Source organism: Nematostella vectensis, chromosome 15, assembly GCF_932526225.1.
Source record: "Nematostella vectensis chromosome 15, jaNemVect1.1, whole genome shotgun sequence".
In the NCBI taxonomy this organism is placed as follows: Eukaryota; Metazoa; Cnidaria; class Anthozoa; order Actiniaria; family Edwardsiidae; genus Nematostella; species Nematostella vectensis.
In genome coordinates this window covers 10,492,969-10,519,799 of record NC_064048.1, presented here as the reverse complement: position 1 = coordinate 10,519,799, position 26,831 = coordinate 10,492,969, and the positions used below count along the sequence as shown (strand labels likewise).

Below are 26,831 nucleotides of genomic sequence, written 5' to 3'. Positions count from 1 at the left end.
CAGTATGATCAACAGGTATGACAGGTTAGGCAGCATGGCTAACAGGTATGACAGGTTAGGCAGCATGGCCAACAGGTATGACAGGTTAGGTAGCATGGCTAACAGGTATGACAGGTTAGGCAGCATGGCCAACAGATATGACAGGTTCGGCAGCACGGCCAACAGGTATAACAGGCGTAACAGTATGGCTAACAGGTATAACAGGTTCGGCAGCATGGCCGACAGGTATGACAGGTTAGGCAGCACGGCCAACAGGTATGACAGGTTAGGCAGCATGGCAAACAGGTATGAAAGGTTCGGAAGCATGGCCGACAGGTATGACAGGTAAGGCAGCACGGCCAACAGGTATGACAGGTTAGGCAGCACGGCCAACAGGTATGACAGGTAAGGCAGCACGGCCAACAGGTATGACAGGTTAGGCAGCACGGCCAACAGGTATGACAGGTTAGGCAGCACGGCCAACAGGTATGACAGGTTAGGCAGCACGGCCAACAGGTATAACAGGCGTAACAGTATGGCTAACAGGTATAACAGGTTCGGCAGCATGGCCGACAGGTATGACAGGTAAGGCAGCACGGCCAACAGGTATGGCAGGTTAGGCAGCACTGCCAACAGGTATGACAGGTTAGGCAGCACGGCCAACAGGTATGACAGGTTAGGCAGCACGGCCAACAGGTATGACAGGTTAGGCAGCACGGCCAACAGGTATGACAGGTTAGGCAGCACGGCCAACAGGTATGACAGGTTAGGCAGCACGGCCAACAGGTATGACAGGTTAGGCAGCACGGCCAACAGGTATGACAGGTTAGGCAGCACGGCCAACAGGTATGACAGGTTAGGCAGCACGGCCAACAGGTATGACAGGTTAGGCAGCACGGCCAACAGGTATGACAGGTTAGGCAGCACGGCCAACAGGTATGACAGGTAAGGCAGCACGGCCAACAGGTATGACAGGTTAGGCAGCACGGCCAACAGGTATGACAGGTTAGGCAGCACGGCCAACAGGTATGACAGGTTAGGCAGCACGGCCAACAGGTATAACAGGCGTAACAGTATGGCTAACAGGTATAACAGGTTCGGCAGCATGGCCGACAGGTATGACAGGTAAGGCAGCACGGCCAACAGGTATGACAGGTTAGGCAGCACGGCCAACAGGTATGACAGGTTAGGCAGCACGGCCAACAGGTATGACAGGTAAGGCAGCACGGCCAACAGGTATAACAGGCGTAACAGTATGGCTAACAGGTATAACAGGTTCGGCAGCATGGCCGACAGGTATGACAGGTAAGGCAGCACGGCCAACAGGTATGACAGGTTAGGCAGCACGGCCAACAGGTATGACAGGTTAGGCAGCACGGCCAACAGGTATGACAGGTTAGGCAGCTCGGCCAACAGGTATGACAGGTTAGGCAGCACGGCCAACAGGTATGACAGGTTAGGCAGCATGGCCAACAGGTATGACAGGTTGGCAGCATGGCCAACAGGTATGACAGGTAAGGCAGCACGGCCAACAGGTATGACAGGTTGGCAGCATGGCCAACAGGTATGACAGGTTAGGTAGCACGGCCAACAGGTATGACAGGTTAGGCAGCATGGCCAACAGGTATGACAGGTAAGGCAGCACGGCCCACAGGTATAACAGGCGTAACAGTATGGCTAACAGGTGTGACAGGTTGGGCTAAATGGCCGAGATCATCACAGGTTTGGCAGTGTGATACGCTCCAGTATTAATTTCTATTTATCTCAACAGATGGCGTCCATACCGGATGAGCCTCTTGTGGTTACCGTAACTGCAGGCGATAAAACCTACCGCTTCCAGGAACCAAATGACCAAGAGTTTTGCCATGCCAACAACAACGTAGACGCCGCACCTTCGCCAGAACGACGGCGTAGTATCACTTATAAACCGCGTAGTACCGCCATGCAACTAAACAACGCGACAGGGCGTCGAAGACCGCAAAGGAGAGAGCTGAGAAGAAAATCATCCATCGCTAGGTTCATCACTAAAACAGCCAAGTCTGTTCGGCCAGAGAAGGGAGTCCATCCACTGGATAAATACTCTCGCTTAGTTTTTCCAATATCATATGCTATATTCTTAATTATTTACTTCTCAGTTCAGTACCACGCGGTGTGGAAATGACATGGGCCTTTACCATCATGTGAGCATTGTGCCTCACAGTAAACCAATAAACATGTCATTGAATTCTATGTGACATCGTTTCCGGTAGTCCCATCAAGGACGGAGAGATTACGTGCGTGACATGATGTGTGTGACATGATGTACGTGAAAACGTGTGACCAGCCCAATCTGACCAGAAATACAATATGTCATAAGTATGACGCAGAAGGTGTCATGGCGTGACATGATATGCGTGATAATGTGTGATTAGCCTGATCTTGACCAATATGTAATGAGTATGACGCAAAACGTGACATGGCGGAACATAGCGTGACATGATGTGCGTTACAGGTTGCGAACAGCCCCGTCTTGAACAGATATGCAATGGTAGCTGCAGATCATGTATTTGAGTGTCTCGAGAAAAACGCAGAGTCGGGACCGGAGTGAATCGATTAGCCTAAAATCGGCATCCTTAGCTCTGGTAATAGGTCACTAGATCATCCATCTAGAAACTTTTTCCATCCAAATAGCAAATAACAACCAACAAAGGGGTCATTTTAGCAGGGTGGTGTCCGGGCCCGTCGGACCAGGCTGTAGACACGCGGCTGGCATGGTTGCTCAAAATCTTGGAAAAGAGTAAATTATGACTAAGTATGTATGGTAGTAGTCAAGTCAACCAACTGAGGCTGATGGAGTCATTCTCTTTCGCCCGTTTGACCAGACTTAGCAGACTTTTATCAAGATGAAAAATCTTGCTTTTAATGACTTTACAGCAATGCTTTTAAAGGATAGGGGTGGGTGGCGTTAACATGAACAAATTGTGCTATATCCTACGCCAAACGAACCTTATTTCGGTTATAACAACCGACGGGAAAATCACTTGGTGCAAATCTACAAAGCTATTTATTTGGTTATTTAGACAATATAAAAATATATTCTTTCACTTCCGTCTTTTGTCCTTTTAAATAATCAGGTGATCAAATTTGTAAAAAAAGGAACTGTGTAGAAAAGTCGTTACTTGTTATCATCAGTAGAACTAGTACTAACAAACCGTCTATGTGTGTGAAGGCAAGGGGATAGGTGATTATAGAAGGATGTAGGAAATTTAATGTAAATCCAGGTTGTAAAAATAACTTCTAACTAAAGACAATAAAGTTCTAAGGCTATCGTATCAGCCTTCTGATAAATTACTACCCTGAACCCTTAATTTTATTCTAACCATTAGGTTACCCTTATCGCTTAGTCCTCAAACCCTTAGCTACCCTAACCCATTAGTCCCAAACCCTTAGCTACCCTAACCCATTAGTCCTCAAACCCTTAGCTACCCTAACCCATTAGTCCTCAAACCCTTAGCTACCCTAACCCATTAGTCCCAAACCCTTAGCTACCCTAACCCATTAGTCCTCAAACCTTTAGCTTCCCTAACCCATTAGTCCTCAAACCCTTAGCTACCCTAACCCATTAGTCCTCAAACCCTTAGCTACCCTAACACATTAGTCCTCAAACCCTTAGCTACCCTAACCCATTAGTACTCAAACCCTAAAAGTTTACGCTTACCCCTTAGTCCCCCGGGGTGTTCTTCCCATCTCGACTTGATGCTCGTCGTAGATTTTTAGGGGTCAAAATCGGGCCTTAGGTATTTTTAGGGGGTATCCGAGAAAAAATGGCTTTTCTCTTAAAAATGATAGTTTTTAGGGCTTCTGGGGTATTTTTAGGGTAATAATTTTTGGCCGTGCAGGTATTTTTAGGGGTATTTTTCGAATTACCCGACAAGCATCCCTATCACTTTTTCACTGAAGAACCCTCCCAGAGCTTAGTACCCTAAGTTTACCATAATCTCTTAGTCTCTTAGTTTACCCCACAATCCTCTAGTTTCTTAGAGCAGGATTTCTATGATAATTATGCGGAACGTAGTTATTTTCGCGATGGCGGCAAGTTCAATCAAAATTACCCCCGCTTTGACTCGATACACCAAACAAAAATCCAAACACGGGCATCACATAGTTTATACCCAATGCTTTTACACTTTTAGAATGTTATTATTATTCGTCAACACATTGACATTATTTCTTTGCATTTAATAGCTTTTTTTTGTGAATACCCGCTGAGAAACATAATTCACACCTATAAATATTACATGCAGCTATTCGTTATGCGTAAAGGATACTTTCAAAATCAAACAAATATCATACGAGCCTCACACGCCGAGAGAAATGAGCGTGTTAAAGGGCATTCTTCTCCTGGCCGTAATCCTGCCAGATGCTTCGAAACAAGGTCAGTAGATCTCTCGTTTTTCTCTTTAAAGTCTCGCCTACCACTTCTTTCACTTTCGTAAAAGTATTGGGGTTTCCGGTGATTCGTAAACCTGTGACATTGGCCTGTTAAGATACTCAAGCTGTTTCAAAAGATTGCCACTTTTACCCTCGCTATCTTTCAATCTTTGTTTCTGAAATATCTGATTTTGTGGGTCATTTAAATAATTCCAAGGGAGTAACGTTCTTAATTGTTTTGTTTTAAACGAATTTCATTTTAAGCTCTTTGATAAAACTAAAATAAGGAAAAATCCACGAGTTCCAGAAATAATTTCTTTACCGTTTCGCTTATTTCAAATGTGTAGCTTCACATTTTGAAGCCTAGAAAACATAAATACAATAAATGTGTTTTGAAGTGTTTGAAATATTAATGGGTGGCGTTAGAAGTCATTTTCACACGAGCGGCAGAGCACTTTCACGAGAGGACACTTACCAGCTCATCAAATAGTAATCATTCACGCCAGCACTTAAATTAAAATGAAATGGATGCGACTGAAACAATGCATGGCTTTTTAGCGGGCTTCCCACGCAGCGCATAACGCATCGTTAGCCAAGCAACATATAAGACATTGGTAAGGTTGCAGGCGTCGCTTTTGACCAGAAAGCCACAGAAAAGAAAAACAGGCCATCGGGGCTCCTGTTGCGTTTGCGCCGAGCGCGAGCGCAAGGGGCTGCGCACAAGTGACGAAGTCACTATCCATGTCTTTCTTTTTTTCCCGCATTTGGCGTTGTCCTTCCCCCACACTTCTCCACCACAGCAAAACCACTAGCATTTTAAATTCACTCTCAGTTTTCTAACGTTTAGAGACGCCTGTGGGGGAGGAAGTTTCCAAATAGTTTTAATGTCTCCCCAATAATTGCTCTAATTGCAATGCAACGATGACGAATAAGAAAAAATGCAGGTTAAGGTCACAAGGAAATACCGATTCTACTTCTCAAGCAACTTACGACGCAACCAAAAACTGCATTACAACTACAAAAAGTGGATGTTACACTCGTTTTTTTCGAGGGATGGGTTAGTACATCAATCGTTATTCATGTTACTCATAAAAAATTGTTCCAGGAAAAATAGAATCGAGTCTTTCTTCTTATAGTGGCGCCAGGAAATAAAGTGCAGAGTCCTTGCGACCACAAGGGAGTGCACTCCTTGAACAAGCGGTCTCTGCTGCTCTACATGGACTTTGAGGAGGACACCTTTAACAAGACCAAGACACGCAAGTTCAAGAGTCAGAGGTTTATCAATGTAAAGGCAAGCGACGCGGGGAGATGTGCTAGAGGAGCCAACTTGACGGGTTAGTACAGGAGTAGTACGTGACGGGTTAGTACACGGGTAGTACGTGACGGGTTAGTACACGGGTAGTACGTGACGGTTTAGTACACGGGTAGTACGTGACGGTTTAGTACACGGGTAGTACGTTGACGGGTTAGTACACGGGCAGTAGGTGACGGTTTAGTACACGGGTAGTACGTGACAGTTTAGTACACGGGTAGTACGTGACGGGTTAGTACACGGATAATACGTGACGGGTTAGTACACGGGTAGTACGTGACGGGCTAGTACACGGGTAGTACGTTACGGGTTATTACACGGGTAGTACGTGACGGGCTAGTACACGGGTAGTACTTGACGGGCTAGTACACGGGTAGTAAGTGACGGGTTAGAACACGGTTAGTACGTGACGGGTTATTACACGGGTAGTACGTGACGGGCTAGTACACGGGTAGTACTTGACGAGCTAGTACACGGGTAGTAAGTGACGGGTTAGAACACGGTTAGTACGTGTCTGGCTAGTACACGGGTAGTACGTGACGGGTTAGTACACGGTAAGTACGTGACGGGCTAGTACACGGTAGTACGTGACGGGTTAGTACACGGGTAGTACGTGACGGGATAGTACACGATTTATACGTGACGGGCTAGTACACGGTTAGTACGTGATGGGCTAGTACACGGGTAGTACGTGACGTGCTAGTACACGGTAAGTACGTGACGGGCTAGTACACGGTTAGTACGTGATGGGCTAGTACACGGGTAGTACGTGACGGGTTAGTACACGGTTAGTACGTGATATTAAATACCCCTCGCAGTTAGAAACTGAATTACAGGTAATTAGCACACACAAGCTAAGCGATAACAACATTACGACATTACATTATCAAGATACTTAACAGTAACAAAATTTGACAAGCGATTAGGGTTGCATATTTTCGGTTTCGTGGGAGCAGATCTTCTTAGATTGTACTTGTTGACTCCTTTGACCGACCTACTAGTGGCTAGGCAATGTAAAGGGTTTTCCTTACACAGGGAACTCATGAATTGTTGACAAAGCATAAATCGGCTATTTTTAAGCGAGACAAGACCGGCTTTCTCCAGGGCATCATTGTAACTATTGGATTAAAAGATTATTCTAAGCGCTCGTTTCTGGATACGCTCTAGACCATCTGAAAGAAACGCAGGCAGGCCAGAGTACACCGCGGCACCGTACTCTATGACTGATCGTATTAGAGAGCAATAAACAGTGACTAAGTCCAGTTCTTTAACGCCGCACTTTTTAATTAAGCGCAGGGCATAAAGCCTACGATTTGACATTTTGCAAACGTGGTCACAGTGGACATCCCATGTGAGGCCTCTAGAGATGTGGATACCGAGAAATTTGAACGACTTGACACATTCTAGCGTGGTACCTCCGACATAGATTGGGCGCCACGTACAAGCACGGTATTGCAAAAAATCAATGTCCATGATCTTACATTTGGACGGATTTAGACACATGTTGTTTTTTTATAGCAAACTGATGTATATCGTTTACAATATAATCTAATACAGAAGGAGAGTTTCTTGGTACAATCTCGACGACAGTCAGATCATCCACGTACTTTACCCTAGGTGCCCAGGAGGTGACGAGATCGTTCAAAATCACGGCAAAGAGGATTGGGCCGAGCCGGGTACCCTGTGGTATTCCTCCATTTAGCGCAAGTGTTGATGAAGCCGCTGACTCGATTTCCACGAACTGAGATCTTCCTTGAAGGAATTCCGCCACCCATCTAAGCAAAGACTGGTGGATATCGAATTCGCCTAATTTACGCAAGAGGATGTGATGGTCAATTAAGTCGAACCCTTTGCGAAAATCGGCAAAAGACAATCTTGCCGCACAGTCTCCTTTGTCAAGGACGTCAAGAAAAAGGTGTAAAATGTAACAGACGGCTTGTGATGTGGACTTTCCTCCGACCGCAAACTGCTTGGGATCTAGTTTAACTAGGATGCGCGGAAGGATGCGCGGAACGGTAAACCGTTCCAATACTTTAGCTATTTGACAGGTCAAGGAGATTGGGAGAATATGGTTTTCGATGACTGAGGCAGGACGCTCTTTAGGAATAGGGTTGACAGCTGCGCATTTCAAGAGCCAGGGTAAGCGACCTTGACGGAGGAAAGAGTTATACAACTCGGCGACAACAGGTGCAAGTTCGAAAGCAAATAGGGACCACACCTTGTTGGGGATCCCGTCCGGGCCGAGAGCCTTCCTTAGCTTGATGGAACGTAGTGCTGCAGTAGCTTCCCGCGGGGTAACAAATAGATCGTCGGGAATCTCAGTGACAGATATCACGTCGACGTCGTTAGTAGACAAGGTGGCGAACTCAGACGCAAGCCCTGTGAAAAAGGTGTTAATATTTTCACATAACTGTTGAATGGTGACAATGTTAGTTCCGTCAATTAACTGGTTGAACCATTGATTGTCATTTCGAGACATCCCTGACAGTGACTTGACCTCCCTCCCCCACCTTCCAGGGTTGGACTGTTTAAGTGTTGCGACCTTGGCGTTGTAGAATCTTTGTTTGCAGTCCTTAATATGCACTTGGACTTGGTTACGCCAGTAACGAAACTGCTGAGAATCTTTTCCGAACAGCGCCAAGCATTTCTGTCTCTTAGAAATCATAGCTTTGATGGCAGAGGACAGCCACGGCTTGTCGTTTCCATGGATACGACACACCTTAGAAGGAAGGAATGTGTTCATAGCGACAGATAGTGTTTTATAGATGAAATCCCACTTCTGCTGGCAAGATTCTAGCGTGAAAAGATAGTCCCAGCTAAAACTTGTGATCCAACGACCAAAAGCAACCAGCGCGCTGTCTCTAGTGTCGCGCTATGTGACCGACTTTTTTATGGCCTGGTTGAGTCTATATGCGGTCAAAACACAGAAATGGTCGCTGGACCCGAGCTTAGGAAGTCGTTCGGGGGACGCCAGTTGATTAGGTAGGTTTGTTAAGCACCAATCAAGAGTTCCCGTGTCACTTGTTAAAACTTTGACTATCTGGGAAAGCCCGCACGCTCGATTGAACACCACTGGGAATTTTTTGTAAAGTTGGGATTAAAATCCCCGGTGACGCAAACCAAACAATCACGATGGCTGGCCTGATAATCATCGACGGCGTTCTGTACATAATTATTCAAGTTGTCCTCGTTGTCCTCGGCGGTAGCGTGTGGAGGGTGGTAGATAACTCCGATCAGAAGGGATGTAATTGGTCTCGGTAAACGCCGCGGGCGGAGTTGGAACCACAAGGTTTCGGTGATAGAACCGACGAGATCGAGATTGGCCAATCTCTTATAAGGAATAGATGAGTGAACGTACTCCGCAGCTCGACCGGCGTGACTCGAACGATCGTTCCGTATTTAATTATACCCAGAAATAGCGACTGAGGCATCTGATATTTGGTCGGAAAACCAAGTTTCCGTAATGCATAGAACGCAGGCAGAGTTCTGTACCGCGACGCATTCCAGTTCATCCACTTTATTTGTTAGTGAGCGAGCGTTACATCCGTGCACCCATGACATCCGCGTTGCACCCGTGACGGGCTAGTACACTGGTAGTACGTGACGTGTTAATGCACGGGTAGTACGTCACGGGTTAGTACACGGTTAATACGTAACGGATTAGTACACGGGTAGTACGTGACGGGTTAGTACACGGGTAGTACGTGAGGTGTTAGTACACGGGTAATACGTGACGGGTTAGTACACGGGTAGTACGTGACGGGTTAGTACACGGGTAGTACGTGACGGGTTAGTACACGGGTAGTACTTGACGAGTTAGTACACTGGTAGTACGTGACGGGTTAGTACACGGTTAATACGTGACGGGTTAGTACACGGTTAATACGTGACGGGTTAGTACACGGGTAGTACGTGACGGGTTAGTACACGGGTAGTACGTGACGGGTTAGTACACGGGTAGTACTTGACGGGTTAGTAGACGGGTAGTACGTGACGTGTAGTACAGGGTTAGGGCGAGGAGCTATATTCTGTTGTGATGTTTTTTTTCTTTTTGTTCCCAGATGGACACATAGAACTAATACCAAGCAGGCAGCCAAAAGTGAATGACATAACTGTTGCATTATGGATAAAGCTTGATGTGGTTTCGGGAAAGCAAACACTTGTACGGCTACTAGGTAGAGAGACTGGGGAGGAAAAGACTCGATTCACCCTGGAAGTGCACGAGGGCATGGTCAAGTGGGGGTGCTGGGTGAAGAAGGACAAACTCTTCCTCGCCAAAACACAGGCGGTAAGACATAGAAACGAACTCTTTCTCGCAAAAACACAGGCGGTAAGACATAGAAACGAACTCTTTCTCGCCAAAACACAGGCGGTAAGTCATAGAAACGAACTCTTTCTCGCCAAAACACAAGCGGCAAGTCATAGAAACGAACTCTTTCTCGCCAAAACACAGGCGGTAAGTCATAGAAACGAACTCTTTCTCGCCAAAACACAGGCGGTAAGACATAGAAACAAGCTCTTTCTCGCCAAAACACAGGCGGTAAGTCATGGAAACGAACTCTTTCTCGCCAAAACACAAGCGGTAAGACATAGAAACGAACTCTTTCTCGCCAAAACACAGGCGGTAAGTCATAGAAACGAACTCTTTCTCGCAAAAACACAGGCGGTAAGTCATAGAAACGAACTCTTTCTCGCAAAAACACAGGCGGTAAGTCATAGAAACGAACTTTTTCTCACCAAAACACAGTAATTCATCCGTTTCTTTGCCATGCGTCGGGTCTTGGCCCAATCCTTTTTGCTTTTGACATGCGCTCTTTGCAACTATGAACACACCGAGTAAATAAAGCCAAGGTAAATACAGTGGAACCTGGATTTTACGATGTGCCTCGGGGGAAGAAAATGTATCGCAAAATCGAGGTATCGTTAGAAAGAGGTCCTCGATTTTATGATATAGAGGAAAATCTATTGAAAATATCGTTGTAGCGAGATCGGGTTAATTATCAACTTTCACAAAATAATAATATTGTAACTGTACTCTGTCTAAGAAGTGAAGTTACTCTCTGTAAGGTTGTAATTTGTAAGATCTTTCAAATAAAATCCATTAACTGTAACGGTCTTGTATGGTGTCTTGAGTTTTTCTCTCTTTGTTGATAAATAGAAACAGTAATATCGTTGTATCGAGGTCAAAATTACGCTTGGGAGAACAGATTTGTATCGTAAAATCGAGAATTCTGTTGTATCCAATATTGTTAGAACGAGGTAATTTCTTATAAATTTTACTGTATTTCCACCGGGAGAAAGGAACTCCATCGCAAAATCGAGGTTATCGTAATATACAGTATCGCAAAATCCAGGTCATCCATGAGCAAGTTTTGGCTCGACCCCAGTGTCCCACCCCTGCAAGGCACTGTGCGTTTAACAACACTCCCCAACAATAATGTACTTACTTTTCTAGGTTGTAGAAGCGCGTTTGTGGACGCATGTCATGTCCACCTTCAGCACACGAAGCCTAAATGCTGCCATCTACATCAATCAAGACCTGGTTGCCCAGGCAACCATGAGAAAGGTGCGGTTCACCGCCTTTCCACTCACATGGATCCGAAAGATTGAGATTGGATCCCCTTCCAAGCGACGGCGACTCAAAGGCATAATCGATGAGCTGTATGTACGGCGACGAGATAAACTACCCAGCCCAACAACGCCAGTCACCGCAGACGTCATCACTACACCACGTAAGCCTCACTTAAAATCCTTGCATCACGTGACCATATATCCCGTAAGCCTCCCCGTGACTCAAAAACCACGTCAATCAAACATCTAGTAGACTTATTTAAAGCCGAATTATCACCAGTTTACTTCCGGAGGTCCGACGGAAACCTCAACCGTTAAAAGACAAAAGAATCTATTAAAATCCGAGATATTAAACAGGCCACCCGCTCTAAATTATCTATCACATCCTCAAGAAAACTTCCCATAAACACACTGCTTTCAATATTTTGAAATATGTTTTGGGTTTTTCGTTAAGAATCATCGGAGATTGTTACGTAATCGACCGGAAGTAAACTGGTGACAATGCGGCTTTAATAAGCATTTGAAAGTCATTTTTTAATCATTGCACACTTTGCAATCAATTGTGTTGTGCTATTTCTAGATCAAACTCAAGGTCGGGTGACACGTGCATTAGACGCTAGCCTTGTCGAGCAAGGTAAAGTGAAGATACATGCCCCCCCCCCCCCCCCCATACATCGCTACAAGGGCAGGAGAGAAAGAGCTTGTTAGGCTAAATTCGGTTGATATAAACAAGAATCTGCTGATATAAACACGAAATCCTCTCGAAATTAGCTGAAACGTACCTTGTCTTGCGTAGAACTCCGGTTTAATTGGGGTTTAATTACTTGGTTCGTGCTCAACGGGGTAGCTAGAAACTCAACATGAAAGGGTTTTCTTAGTAAACACAAATAACACTTTCCAAAATCGAGAACAATTTCGGCAAATTTACATAAAATCTTCGTGGTTTAAGTAGGATTTATCCAAACAAGCCCTCTTTATCAAGCCCCTAGAACTACTGCTAATAGGCCATTCCAGCTATAAGCATGCGCGCGCACTCACCATGGAAACCTACCTCAACTACCGGCATGCAGCGCGCGCTTCGTTTGGTGCAAGCTTAAAAATGGGCGCGCTGCATTCTGGTAGTTGAGGTAAGTTTCTATGGTAATGCGCGCGCAAAATTATAGCTGGAATGGCCTATTCTCAACATTATGCGGACTCGCGTATTGGATTATCACAAAATGGTTGACATGTCCATGGCTACGACGACCAATCAAGCAGGTGATTGAAAACCACACAATATCAAAAATTGCAGTAACCAAACTATTGTCAATATACGTACCTCTAACATTTAACGTGTATAATATATGCCTAGGGTATTGGTTTGGGGAGGCAGTGTGTTGTTTTTATAATTTACTCATACCATGCGCGTCCTTAGAGTGAACATTGGGTGCTGCAAAGGGGAAGGGGGGTCGTCTAGTTTAATGGAGATATTTTCTGGCTATTCGCCATTCTTACGTTGTGCGAAAGATTGGGTCGAGTTGATAAGCGCACAGAAACATTCAACAGGGCGTTGCAAACATGTTAATGTGAAACTGAATAAAAGCCATGCTGAATTGCATCCCTTAAATTCGTCCCATCGTGCAGTTCGCTTATTAACTCGACCCAATCCCCCGCGCAACGTAAGAATTGCGAATCTAGCGATACCTACTCATTTTAACTATATATTTTCCACTATATTTTTCTAATTTGTCTATTGTTTTAGGAGCAAGCGAATATGAACTACGCTGTTACGTCTGCAAGGCTTTTAACAAGACAAATCCCCGCGATTACTGTTCTCCCGACGGCGGTCACGCAACCAAGACCATCTGTCAAGGTGTCACGCCACTCAAATGCATTGAACATACGGGGATACACGAAGGCACGAGTTTCTTTATTCGCGACTGTAAAGAGGAGTCGTTCTGCGAGGCTCGGAGTTGCACTGGTGAGCTATGCACAATGAAATGTTGCGAGAGTGACTTTTGTAACCGCGCCTCGCACAGGGAAACCGCACCATTGCAACTTATCTTGACTTTATTTTTGTTAAATTTCGTTCTGAGAACAACCATATAACAAAAGTAATAGCTTAAGATGGTATAGCTTATTGGTACTTCAAGATATGCGAGAACAGAGCAGGGAAAAAAGGGGTAAATAGTTATCAAAGTGAGCATCCATATTAAGTGTGGTCAAACCAAGATACACTCTTTTTTTCTAAAAACGTTTACATTTGAGAAAGCATCACTCTAGACAAAATATTTTGCTTTTCTTAGCATGTTCTTAGAATTTGGCTAAATCTTAGGCTGGGAATTCCTTGTTAAAAAGGTTTTTTTTTATAAAATAAAGTGCATCGCGACGTCCAACAATAACAGAAGATCACGACATGAATAATAACTTACTAAAATTATCGAGCTTAGTTTTAGACATAGCAATAACAAGGTTCCCTTAGGTATATGGACATCCTTATTTTTCTTTGGTATTGCTCAATAAAGAGAAATGTATAATGAAATGTATAAAGTACTTATCAAACAAATGTTTATTGTATCACATAGTTGATTTTAACAACAGTTTTACTTCTATATATTTTACTTTGTTTGGCTTATCCATCATTACTTCACGTAACGGTATTAATGTGATATATGTACGATTTTTACCTCTCTGGGGGGGGGATTTTGTGGGAGTGGGGGTCACGGGAAGGGGTCTGGTTGTGTCGGAATTTTTTCTTTAGTGATTGAGTTTGTGCAGGATATTTTAAGCTTGCATGTTTTTTTTTCCTTTCCCCATGCGAATTTTTTCTTACATTTTGACTCGTTATATTTTTCTATTATCCCCCCCCCCTTTTCACATCAAATTTCTAATGGTCTCCCTCGAAATAATTATGTCCTCTATAACTTCTATATGTTCTGGATGGATTTTTCTAGATGGGAGCATTATAGAATTTGAGTAAAAATGTTGCTCTGTATGATTAATTTTCAACCATTATCCATTATCTTTAAAAGCAAAGAGGAAAAAACTGCTACTAGTTACAACGCCGAAAGTCGTCACAGTTTTTTCCTAACATTTCGTCGCACCACGCACATGCATGCATCTAAAAACACAGGAGAGCGAACGGCCATCAACACTCGAATGGTTAAATTCCACCTAACCACAGCGCGACGACATATCAGTTACGTGTTTACATGCCTCGTGATCAAGATACGACAGCCAATCAACTGCGAGTGGTCACGTGTTAAAGTCCCATATCCTGATGCGGTTGTCGTACGATGCGCTTATGATTCTCGTGTCATCAAAGTGGATACAGTTGACGGCATCTTTATGGCTCCGTAACGTCTGTATACATGTCCCCCTAGGATAGCAAACAAAACCGTTACACAATATTGGGGCCAAAACAATCAACATTACACAATACAGCTAGTGAGTCACACAACACAAGGTTCATTACCAAGTCACACAACACAAGGGTGAATACCACGTTAAACAACTCCATGTTCACTAACGTCGCAGAACACAACTACTTCGTCACACAGGTTTAAAAACCACGTCACGCAACACAATGTTCACTACTGCGTCACACAAAACAAAGGTCAATACCACGTCACACGTCACACAAAACAAAGGTCAATACCACGTCAAACAATTCCATGTTCACTTACGTCATAGAACACAAAGGTTAGTACTTCGTCACACAGGTTTAAAACCACGTCACACAACACAATGTTCACTACCACGTCACACAAAACAAAGGTCAATACCACGTCACACGACACCAAAAACAAAGGTCAATAGCACGTCACACAACTCCATGTTCACTTACGTCACAGAACACAAAGGTTAGTACTTCGTCACACAGGTTTAAAACCACGTCACACAACACAATGTTCACTACCACGTCACACAAAACAAAGGTCAATACCACGTCACACAACACCAAAAACAAAGGTCAATAGCACGTCACACAACTCCATGTTCACTTACGTCACAGAACTCAAGGGTTACTACTATGTCACACAGAATTACACACACGGTCACGCAACTCCATGTTCACTACCACATATCCCTCTACGAAAGGATAGCAATCTCCTGACGAGAATTTAGTCGTTAAAGAAATTATTGTATTTTATATTCACGTGTTAAAGTTTTGTATATGATATTCTTATATTCACTGGGTTGCTGACCAATTGAAGCCCACACAGTACTAATAGCCGCATAGCTAATACAGATATAGATATAGGATACATAGATAGTACCTTTCGATGTCCCAGTATTTGATCATGCTGTCTTTTCCTGCACTCACGATTACACCACTTTCCTTTCTACCATTGACCATCATAAAACGCAGTCGCACGGACTCGATCCTATTCAAAGCAACAATAAATTATTATTTTAAAACTGTGTAATGAATGGATGATAATCACCATTGAGCCCACGTGAACACGCGAGACTTTGTGGCCTTTGAACTTGTGTAAACACGAGAGACTCACATTGTTTGTGGCCTTTGAACTCGTGTAAACACGCGAGACTCACCTTGCTTGTGACCTTTGAACTCGCGTGAACACGCGAGAATCACCTTGCTTTGTGACCTTTGAACTCGCGTAAACACGCGAGACTCACATTGCTTTGTGACATTTAAACTCGCGTGAACACGCGAGACGCACCTTGTTTATGATCCTTGAACTCGCGTGAACACCCGAGACACACTTTGTTACCTTTGAACTCGCGTGAACACGCGAGACTCACCTTGTGACATTCGAACTCGCGTGAACACGCGAGACTCACCTTGCTTCTGACCTTTAAACTTGTGTAAACACGCGAGACTCACATTGTTTGGGGCCTTTGAACTCGTGTTAACACGCGAGACTCACCTTGCTTGTGACCTTTGAACTCGCATGAACACGCGATACTCACCTTGCTTTGTGACCTTTAAACTCGTGCGAGCAAGTTCCATTTGCAAGATTCCAAAGAGATACTAAATTCCCGGCAGCCACTGCGATGTAGTCCTGATCGTAGCTGACTGAGGTGATAGCGGACGCGTTTGACAGACCAGCGTACACAATACCAACGCATGCGCCAGATGCTACGTCCCAGATGCGTACAGTCTGCAGCAAAGATAAATCGCGCTTGGTAATCGTGATTAAGGAACAAGATAAGCTGCCTTTCTTGATAGAGGAAGGGCGTGAATGTTTATTGGTCATATTTTTCAGAGCCTGTAAACTCTAACCCTTACCCTGTCCGCGGATCCTGTGAACGCTCGTTTGGCTGCGTCATCAAGATCGACGCAGAATACTGAGCCCGTATGCCCAAATAAGGTGCAGAGTAGCTTGCACTGACGAATGTTCCACAGTTTAGCCTGCGAAACGAATTCAAAATATGGAGATGACGCCATTAATATTTCAAAACAAACGGCAGTCAAAATAGGCCATTTCTTTTTGAAGGATGTACAAATATTTGTTGTTTTTTTTCATGTGATACTCATGGCTGTTTATTATTATTATTATTATTATTATTATTATTATTATTATTATTATTATTATTATTATTATTATTATTATTATTATTATTATTATTATTATTATTATTATTATTATTATTATTATTATTATTATTATTATTATTATTTACCGTTTTGTCACCGGAGCCACTTATTAGAATGTCTTTCTTTCTCTCTATCGCCCAAATGGGGGCCTCGTGGCTCAGTAATATCCTAGGCAAACAAAACTGCAATCATTATCTCATCCATTAACGTGTAGGTACGGCTTACAAAAGAAAATGTATGAAATATTGAGACCTAAATCATGTCCACAAGGACATGGAGGGTACATAAGGCACCGTAGTATTGTGTGGGGGTGGGGGGGGGAGGGGGTGGGAGCGGGATACAGAAAATTAAAAAAAAATTTGAGGAACAGCCACGCCCCCGTTGGTATTTCTCATGGTCCATTATCGCTAGATACATCTATGAAATCATAAGAAATAACGAAATAACTTAATTTGATATTCATTACAAATTCACTGGGACCGGGTTCATGTACTATTCTGTATAAAACCCCAATAAACGATGTCTGTCTTTCTTTATAATTTTTCAAAATATTAGAGGGCGGATGTCATGTGCCCCCAGTGCCCCACCCCCTGTTACGGCCCTGAAAGGAGAGATCCCTCCAATATTACCTTGCGCAGATGCCTGTTCTCAGGTTCCACACCTAGAAAAGAGGGTAACCATAATTAACGACAAGAACAATATTATTTATCAAATAGGTAAATAAAACTGCGCAGTACTCTAGCTAAGGCCACTGCATTTTACATAAAACAATTTGCTTTAGCACAGATGTGAGCTCTTGTATACCCGGATGCTCTTGTCGTATGACCCGCTGATGAGAATGGAAGAGGAGAGGAAACGAAGACACCAGATGCCTCTCTGAAGAGAAATACAAACACGGTGAAGCAAAACGTTGATATCGAAATTTGCCAATACTTATCCGCAAATCACTGACATTAGCCGATATTACCCGATTACAATACCGACATTCACCGATTACAATCAACAACATTCACCGATAACCGATTACTTATCCGCAAATCACTGACATTAGCCGATATTACCCGATTACAATACCGACATTCACCTATTAGAATCACCAACATTAACCGACAACCGAGTACAATCGCCGTATTAAGAGATTCGATCACTGAATGTATCGATTTTCACCGACACTAACCGGAAGTAACAAACACTAACCTACCAATCACTCAGGGCGGGGCCTATTCAAACTCGGCGAAGTAGGCCTCATTTTTCCATTACATATTAATTCTAATATATATCATAATATTTACTATTATTGTTTTAATGCTATTATCATCACCGTGATTATTGTAAATTATCACAAACGACCACTCAGCGACACCTACCGTGTGACCATGCACTCAGCGACACCCACCGTGTGACCATGCACTCAGCGACACCCACCGTGTGACCATGTACTCAGCGACACCTACCGTGTGATCATGCACTCAGCGACACCTACCGTGTGACCATGTACTCAGTGACACCTACCGTGTGACCATGTACTCAGCGACACCTACCGTGTGACCATGCAAGCTCTGTAACAAGTTTCCAGTCGTAGCATCCCAAACTCTGCCATGCGAATGGGCATAATTAGAGGAGGGGAGTTAAAGGAGAGCAATGGGGGGAGGGTTTTTGTACGCGTCGCGTAGAAGCTCCGCCATAATCAAGCGATTGTTGTCAGCATAGGCGTAATCTTGTACTGCACGCTTGGTTCGTGCAGGGTAAAGTATCGTGAAGGTGCATTTCAAGCAATAGAGAGTTTACAATAGTTTGCAGGTTTTCTTGACCTTCCACCTCTCGTTAACTAATTGAGATTGCAAAAGCGTGAACCAAACGCATTCTCATAATATATTTCAAGGGGAATGGTTTTCCATTCTATTAATACATATGGATGAAGTAAAGAGGAAGTTTTTGCGTTGTTTTATTACTCTCTTCCCCTTTCAAGCCTCATATAAATCCTTGTGTGTTCCACTGAACCACTTACTTGACCGTTCTATCCAGGCTTCCACTAGCGATCTTGTTCATGCATTCACACACAGAAAACACACTAAACAAAACAGAAGAAACGCTTTAAAACAAGTTCACATTTTTTTTTCTTTTCTTTTCAATTCACAGTTCTAAATACAAATAAGGCGTTGTCTTCATAGTCCTCGCTGATCGATGATTGGATTGCGCAAACAAAATCAGTTTAAATGGGCAGTGTTGTATATCCAGTACTACGTCGTTTTGTCGTGTGTACGATATAATACAATATCATACAATTACAGTACAGTGTAATACAGCAAAATGAGGTCATTTACTTAATATCGTTATACGCGTGGAGGGGTTACCCGAACTACCGCCCACCAAGAGCGCATAATTCGTACACTTGACAGTCATTGTACCTTTTAGTGTGCCCAGAAATCTCCATCACCTTGCACCGCCCCTCGGCCCAGTTGCGCTTCAAATTGATGTTGCGCCTGAAAATGTCTTTCCAGATGTCAGGTACAGACAGAGGCACACCTGCAGATACAAATATCGATTTTCTGTCACTGAGTAACTTGTCATGACCTTTAGACTATACTGCATAAGGAATAACGATATGTATAGTTGATGTAGTGTTGATGACCCTCTATCATTAGCCGATACTCTGCCTTATTGGGTTGAGCAAGTAGAAGCAAGTAGAATGAAGCGAGCTGCATGCGCGTGTCAAGAGGGTGGGTCCAAGGGTCCGGACCCCACCCTGCTCATTTGACGAGATGGGTTCGACTCCAGTTGACACCTTCGTTGGTAGTTAGGAGATACGGTTAATTTTGAATGCGCATTTGTATAGAAAAAAGTTACTAGATGGATATATTGTAATATTACCAGTGCTAATGGTACCGAATTGAATTAATTGATCCGTGTTCAGTAAATCACTACCCCACCGTGCGTTTTTCGCTAGACACGCCCCTAAGCTGGTAAAAGCAATTAGATTGAAGATTTGCTCATCTGCGCCTAGTTTAACCGATAAACACTTTTGTTGGACCGACTTACCTACGTACTGCAGGCGACATTTCGCTTGCCATAACTCGTCGCGAGATGCCATGCCCTGCCAGAATTTGCAAACCTGTCAAAAAATAACTTGCAATAAGATACAAATCTATATACGCCATCATATATACATATCGTAGTATAACAATATCTATGCTCCTAGATGCGAAATAAAAGATAGGCAGCTTTTTACAACTTTGCTAGCAGTGCGCATTGGATATTGTGTTGAAAACACAGGCAATTAATGGTAAAGAAGTAAGTTCGACGTTGCTGTTGAAACTCGTTGTTATTTGTAAAGAAGTAAGTTGGACATTGTTCATGAAACTCGCTGTTATTAAAGGTAAGATCTATAAACTTGGCGTTGTATTTGGAGACTTGATTGATCCGTTAAAGAGATCGTTTTACATTTTGGTGAAAATTGAGTGATTTGTGAGAGGGTAAAAATCTTGTTCATAAAACTCGCTGTTATTTGTAAAGGAAGAGTGTGTGCTTTACAAACCTGGGCTGCAACAAGTAACTCATTTGGGCGGAGATACGAGAGCACTTTTAGAGATAGCTCATCTGGTAACAGTGAGATGAAGTCACGAAATTGACGAACCTACAATCAATTGATAATGCACCATTACCCATGCGCAATACACGCTATTCTCAAACGTACTAAAGATTACCCACCCTGTCTCCATTTGCAGAAAAAAGGAAGTACATGCATCGAATATATTGAATTTATAAACAAGTCGTGTAGTTAAGGAATAAAAAATTGAGTTTGAATTACAAACATAATATATTATTAGCAAAAGTATTAAAAATGACAATCATTTTGATAGAAAAAAAACTTACAGCAAGGAGACCAGATAACAAATAGAGCTCGGCAGGTTCTAGAATCCGAAGAAATAGCTGAAGGAAATGATTTCGCTGAGAACCTGAAAGGGTTAAAACGAAACCTCAGTAGGTAAGCAAGCACACACACATACCATCCTACCACAATAACAGCCCAACACACCTACAATCATACCCAACCTGACACTTTAACCCTACGACTATAGCCGTAACTATCTTACCACCTACCCCAAAAACATTCCACGCAACCTACAATCACACCCAACCTGACACTTAACCCCACCCCTATAACCCTAACTAAGCTACCACTCTACTATCACATACAAAACATACCTAACCTATCATCTCACTCAATCTACCATCTCCTAGTCTATCACATACAAAACATACCTAACCTATCATCTCACTCAATCTACCATCTCCTAGTCTATCACATACAAAACATACCTAACCTATCATCTCACTCAATCTACCATCTCCTAGTCTATCATCTTACATTACACCTTATAACATATATCACCGTAAGCACTCTATCCACTTACCGTCCCACTTCTCTTCAAACCACTGCACTACGCATTGCGCATTTTCCGGAAGCCAGGCTAAAGGCGGAGCTTGTCTAGATCGGGAAAAGGGGAACTGAAAGCGACAAGGAAAGCTGTCATGCATGTTCAGTTTGATTGACATTTGCCATGTGCTTGGGCTTGGGCTTTGGCGATTGTATGACATGAGGCTTTACACCTATTTCAAATAAGGTTGCACTCGGAGAATCTGTGTATCGTAACCCGCAGTGCTTCATGGGTAAAAGTCAAGTAAACGAGCAAATAAGAGTAAAAAAAATACAAATCCGGGTTTAAAAAAGCTGTACAAGTCATGAAGTTTATGAAGCACCTGCGGTACGGCAACCTTAAAAATGACAAGAATCATGCAGTTTTTCCAAATAAGGAATATATTAGTTTTCTTATATGGAAGTGACCGCTTTGGCAAAAACGACAATTTTTGGCTCAATTTTATTGATATGCTCGGGTCCACCCTTTTTTTAAAATAGGTGTTGCAGTTGTTGTTGGGGCCCCAATACGAGGGGTGTACGGCGGCGAACAGGCCAGGATTTCATCGTGCCCGCGGAGAAATGGAGTGTTCATTAAATACCCTGAGGGGGACAGTAAGGACACCTTACCCCCTCCCGTAAAACATTTAAGCATATTACTCAGTAAGTGCATATTACCTGTTTTCGGTTTTTACTGTAGGGTCTTCCCACTTGAGTGGACATACTTGGACAAGACTTGGATTTGTAAATTCTTTTCCTGATAAAAAAAAAATCAAAAAAACAAAAATTAAGCGATTTTCTTCTACAGTTCAAAGGCTTCACATTTTTCTTTGCAGGAAAAAAGCGGCCATATGGAAATCGAAAAAAAGTTGGCTGGCCAAGGAACTAGTCCTGCCCCAGTCCCCCTCCCCACTTTTCACCACAGTCTGCAACCCCTTGTATATGTCCTCCGAAGAGAATAAAGTAGCGTTAGTGATTACCATGTTCGGGCATCATCAGTGGTGACGTCACCATCCTCTAAGGCCTTCTTGTACTCATTTTGCATGTGACGTCTAATGACGTAACTTGTAGACGTCTTGCTGAATACGGGGGGAGCACTCCTAGGGCAGGGGGTCCTAGTGTAGTGCTTTGGGCTTCTGCTAAGTGGGGAGATTCCGGGCAAACGGACGCCAAAGTACGAAGATTTGCATTTCCAAGAACCCTTGAATTGCAGGGACTTGTCGTTTGTTCTGTTGATCAGTTAGCAGATCTGTGTTTTCACGTCTAGTGACTTCAAACGAGTGTTCTTTCTTAGTCGTATCGGTATGTATACTTAAAGAAGGCGAATCACGCGCCGCATTTATATGCTCCCACTCAATGCCGATTCACACAAAACATCGGCTTCCATCGGCTAATTCAGTCGAGTAACCTAAGGTATTTCCAATCAACCGTAAATCAGACTGGGGGGGGGGGGGGGCTCTTTAAGGGAAAATTGCTATAACTTCTGAATCATAGAGGCTTAAACTTGGTGGCTTCACCTAAAATCTATCTGCGGACGTTTTGATGCCGTTTGATGGATGTTTTGACGCTCCATGTTACCAAGGCAACCGTTTTTTCACACATAGGTTTCCCAAAAACTAAAAAGTAGTGATTGTTTTATATTTTGGTCCTGTTTCTCAGATTTAAATTGGGGAGGGGCTGGTAAATTTTGCTCTATCAAAGCTATCAAATGCATTTATCATTACTATGAGCAGTATGTATGCAAATACGCTTTTTTGTAATAATTACAGATTTTGTTTCTTTTGCAAAAAATCATAAGAATCCAAGATGGCGGATCCAAGATGGCGGACCCAAGATGGCGGAAATTCTTCCATAAAAAAATTATTATAAACGTCTTTATGACCTTTTTGCATTGTAAAGCTGTTAAAAGGTTGATTTTGACATACTTTAATGATGTAAAATGATTTTAACCTGATTTGAAAAAATTTGAAAGATTATTTGAAAGAATTTGAAAGAATATCTAGACATCGTATTTATGACGTCATTGTGACGTCATAATTGATCCGACCACACCCAAAATAGGGCGTGACGATTGTTTGCATGCTGGTGAATATTGTCTGTAAGTTTGATGAGCACAGCCTGTTCTTTCTTAGTCTTGTCGGTTTGCATACATACGGCGATTAAGTGTTCTTTCTTAGTCGTGTCGGTTCGTATACTTACTGAGATGGAGTGTTTTCTATGAGTCGTGTCGGGGATGGACTCTTGACAATCGGAAGGACAGTGTGTGACGACCACTCGTGCACTTCACCCTCGTCATGCAACACAGCACTCTCCAGGCGATGAAGCTTCCATGCCTGGCAATCAAACACAATCACAGTTACACCAGCCATCACAGTAGAAGATTCCTTGAATAGAAATGATCCACTTTTTTGGTTCTGACACAGAACCAAAGCTATCTGGCTATAAACGGCCTGTAATTCAAAATCATAGCGTGCAGGACTGTAAGACAGAAAGTTATAAGGAATCATATAGACATGTAATATGGAAAACGACAGTAGGCCCAGTGTGTTAGTGCGTCAGCGTATTCGGCATTTCATTCACCACAGGTGGCCCAGTGTGTTAGTGCGTCAGCGTATTAGGCCTTTCACCACAGGTGGCCCAGCGTGTTAGCGCGTCAGCGTATTTTCGGCCTTTCACCACAGGTGGCCCAGTGTGTTAGCGCGTCAGCGTATTCGGCCTTTCACCACAGCTGGCCCAGTGTGTTAGCTCGTCAGCGTATTAGGCCTTTCACCACAGGTGGCCCAGTGTGTTAGCGCGTCAGCTAGGCCTTTCACCACAGGTGGCCCAGTGTGTTAGCGCGTCAGCGTATTAGGCCTTTCACCACAGGTGGCCCAGTGTGTTAGCGCGTCAGCGTATTCGGCCTTTCACCACAGGTGACCCAGTGTGTTAGCGCGTCAGCGTATGGGGCCTCTCACCACAGGTGGCTCATGTGTTAGCGCGTCAGCGTATGGGGCCTCTCACCACAGGTGGCCTATTCTGTTAGCGCGTCAGCGTATTGGGCCTCTCACCACAGGTGGCCCATTCTGTTAGCGCGTCAGCGTATGGGGCCTCTCACCACAGGTGGCCCATTCTGTTAGCGCGTCAGCGTATGGGGCCTCTCACCACAGGTGGCCCATTCTGTTAGCGCGTCAGCGTATGGGGCCTCTCACCTCAGGTGGCCCACTATCCTTTTTCCATATGATACCAATGACTGCGCCATCCCCCCTCCCCCCACCCCTCCCCTCCCTAGCCAATTCTGGGTATGCGCGCGCCTGAAATGTATGGCATGTTATGACATATAATACAGCAAATAGGAGCAACAGTCTTACTCTATATCTTGGCTTTCCAAGCTTCTTGTGCACTTCTCTACAAACTGGAGTGGACACAGGACTGAAGGAACTGCGCGGAAATGCATTTAAGGAACTGTACATGAAATCCCTGTGAAGCAGTGGCTCAACAACCTATGCAGTCAGAATAAAAACGAATGTGATTTTTGTCTATTTCATTAAAGCCGCATTGTCACCAGTTTACTTCCGGTCGGTTACGTAACAATCTCTGATGATTTGTAACGAAAAAAGGCGAAAAATATTTTAAAATATTGAAAGCAGTGTGTTTATTAGTTTCTTTGAGGATGTGATTGAAATTTTAGAGCGGATGGCCTGTTTAATATCTCGGATTTTAATAGATTCTTTTGTCTTTTAACGGTTGCGGTTTCCGTCGGACTTCCGGAAGTAAACTGGTGACAATGCGGCTTTAAGTAACGGTTAACATTTTGCAAGCGCCGTCAAGTAGGACGTGGAGGAATAAATGATGGATAAATTTGGGAAGTTAATCACCCTATTTGTAGCTGAAATGGTGAATTACGAAGAACTAAATGCGCTCACACTATTAATGGTCTGTCATTTGCTCGCATTTGGCACTTACCGTCCATAGAAAGCTGATCTGTTCCAGCTCACACCGCGACAGTAAAACCTCCACAATATTACTACGCTGAAAATGTACAACAGAATTCTAGAGATGGGGGGACTTCATCAATTATTACTACGCTGAAAATATACAACAGAATCTTAGAGTTTTGGGGGACTTCATTAATATTCTTACTACACTGGAAACGTGCAACAGAATTCTAGAATTATGAGGGGGGGGGGGAGTTAGAGGATCTCGAACAATAAGCCATAAACTGTAGGGAAGAGTAGAGTGGACTTAATCAATGTCATTGTATTGGCTAAAATGAAATGCCCAAAGCGCGTACAATCTGTATTTTTTTGTCCATTATATTAATTTTTACATGCTTACTACCGAACACGCTCCATCAAGACGAAGTAAACTGGGAGATAATCTCTAGTAGAAATGAACCAAAAGTATCTTAGAGAAATAGTTGGGCCATGTTAGACGAGAGTTCGAGTATCCACTGTGTTGAGATTCGCGATACAAATATAATAAAAATAAATAATCAGACACAATGTATTTTTGCACGAGTGTGAAAATGACATAGAAACACCGGCTGGATGTAGCAGATTTAAATATAAACAAGCGCCAAAACCATGGTTAATTTAAATTCGCTCTGCAAACATTTGAAATTGAATAGCTTAATTAGCATTATGTTTGAGGCATGGAATAGTTAATAAACACAAAAGTTAGCCGACTCGTCAGAGACAAGATATCTTACAAAAGTACAACACAAATATTCCAGCGAAAACCAATCCCAGTGCTGAATCTACCCAGTTTCCGTCTTTATTAACCATTCTTCTGATCACAAAATTCAATTCTGGCTCTCGATTATGGATGTTTTGATCTAATTAACAAACTAACTCTATTATACAATAATTCTCAGTGCGAGCTTTTCGCGTTAGAATCTCGAATAGAAAGTTAACTGAAATCCGAAACCTCATACCGTTTATTCGTATAAATGCTGATTTTATAGACTGGATGTACAGGTAGACCGTATTTTCAATTCTAGAGTAATTCATTACTAACTACGAGCAGGCGAACATATGCTGGTATTTACTTAGTCGCGACCATCACTAGATTTGTTTACCGTGTTTATATTTATCAATTTAGATATTACACTTACCTCAATCTCATCCCAAGCTTCGAGCCATTTGCACATATAGTCAACTTGCTGGTCAAATTCTATGTTACTGACTTTACGACTTAGAGTAATCATTTTAGTTGATGGCTGCTTTGAAGATAGTGAGTGTAAACAAACTCATGATTGTATGTCGTGCGGAGCGAATACGATTCCAATCCCACAAAATATACATCATCAAAGAACAGAGAAAGCCATCAATCCATTATCACGAAGGTTAACGACGAGATAATGTTCAATTTTCAGGTTCTTTTGAGAATCATTTTAGGTCTTTTGTCTTTAACAGTTAAAAGGCTTCCCGTTAGCAACAAGCCAGAAGATGACCCCACTCACTCATTTGCATTTATTATTACCATGGAAATGCCTTGTTATAACCTATATCCGAATATAAAGTTACGAATATATAGTTTTTGTACGGGCAGACAAGATAGTTACTCATAATTAAATACCTATAGAGGTGAATAGAATAGAAAATTCTGAATACCTACAA

At 43.1% G+C, this 26,831-nt stretch overlaps 3 protein-coding genes across 13 annotated transcripts in view; 2 read left to right on the top strand and 1 right to left on the bottom strand.

Moving 5' to 3' along the window:
• The window catches only part of LOC5503195 (gamma-aminobutyric acid receptor subunit beta-1), a 28,192-nt gene extending 24,902 nt beyond the window's left edge, over positions 1-3,290 (top strand). For all 9 annotated transcript variants that reach the window (XM_048722929.1, XM_032371517.2, XM_032371513.2 and 6 more), the window contains one exon: positions 1,751-3,290. In XM_048722929.1, the coding sequence (XP_048578886.1) occupies positions 1,751-2,140 (390 nt within the window). In that variant the 3' untranslated portion in view covers positions 2,141-3,290. The remainder of the gene's footprint in view (positions 1-1,750) is intronic.
• Positions 3,291-4,251: 961 nt separating this feature from the next.
• LOC116610737 lies at positions 4,252-13,817 on the top strand. 2 transcript variants are annotated; one of them, XM_048722850.1, is made up of 6 exons: positions 4,252-4,393; positions 5,526-5,723; positions 9,763-9,989; positions 11,157-11,433; positions 11,853-11,906; positions 13,014-13,817. In XM_048722850.1, exons 1-6 carry the CDS (start codon positions 4,333-4,335, stop codon positions 13,358-13,360), a joined length of 1,164 nt encoding a protein of 387 aa, XP_048578807.1. In that variant the 5' UTR covers positions 4,252-4,332; the 3' UTR covers positions 13,361-13,817. The 2 variants fall into 2 exon arrangements, with proteins under 2 accessions (XP_048578807.1, XP_032227411.2); XM_032371520.2 differs by lacking the exon at positions 4,252-4,393 and adding an exon at positions 5,019-5,446.
• LOC5503203 (F-box/WD repeat-containing protein pof1) lies at positions 13,803-26,668 on the bottom strand. Of its 2 annotated transcripts, XM_001624248.3 has the most exons (20): positions 26,327-26,668; positions 25,177-25,242; positions 24,582-24,713; positions 23,434-23,567; positions 22,215-22,463; positions 21,913-21,991; positions 21,233-21,326; positions 20,691-20,773; positions 20,353-20,451; positions 19,857-19,929; positions 19,226-19,343; positions 18,826-18,888; positions 18,359-18,410; positions 17,622-17,693; positions 17,447-17,478; positions 16,904-16,985; positions 16,509-16,631; positions 16,190-16,380; positions 15,532-15,639; positions 13,803-14,630 (listed from the first exon to the last, which is right to left on the bottom strand). In XM_001624248.3, the coding sequence occupies exons 1-20, from the start codon at positions 26,417-26,419 to the stop codon at positions 14,507-14,509; spliced, it is 2,067 nt and encodes a 688-aa protein (XP_001624298.2). In that variant the 5' UTR covers positions 26,420-26,668; the 3' UTR covers positions 13,803-14,506. The 2 variants fall into 2 exon arrangements, with proteins under 2 accessions (XP_001624298.2, XP_032227402.2); XM_032371511.2 differs by lacking the exon at positions 22,215-22,463.
• Between the last annotated feature and the right edge of the window lie 163 nt (positions 26,669-26,831).

What these genes read in the sequence shown, in the direction of transcription:
- LOC5503203 (XM_001624248.3), bottom strand. Translation starts at nt 26,419, where the DNA reads ATGATTACTCTAAGTCGTAAAGTCAGTAACATAGAATTTGACCAGCAA. An exon ending in AAGCTTGGGATGAGATTGAG is followed by an intron (nt 25,243 to 26,326) that starts GTAAGTGTAATA and finishes GTACATTTTCAG; the next exon opens with CGTAGTAATATTGTGGAGGT. An exon ending in AGTTACTTGTTGCAGCCCAG is followed by an intron (nt 19,930 to 20,352) that starts GTTTGTAAAGCA and finishes ATTTTTTGACAG; the next exon opens with GTTTGCAAATTCTGGCAGGG.
- LOC116610737 (XM_032371520.2), top strand. Translation starts at nt 5,311, where the DNA reads ATGACGAATAAGAAAAAATGCAGGTTAAGGTCACAAGGAAATACCGAT. An exon ending in TCCTCGCCAAAACACAGGCG is followed by an intron (nt 9,990 to 11,156) that starts GTAAGACATAGA and finishes TTACTTTTCTAG; the next exon opens with GTTGTAGAAGCGCGTTTGTG. An exon ending in CGCTAGCCTTGTCGAGCAAG is followed by an intron (nt 11,907 to 13,013) that starts GTAAAGTGAAGA and finishes CTATTGTTTTAG; the next exon opens with GAGCAAGCGAATATGAACTA.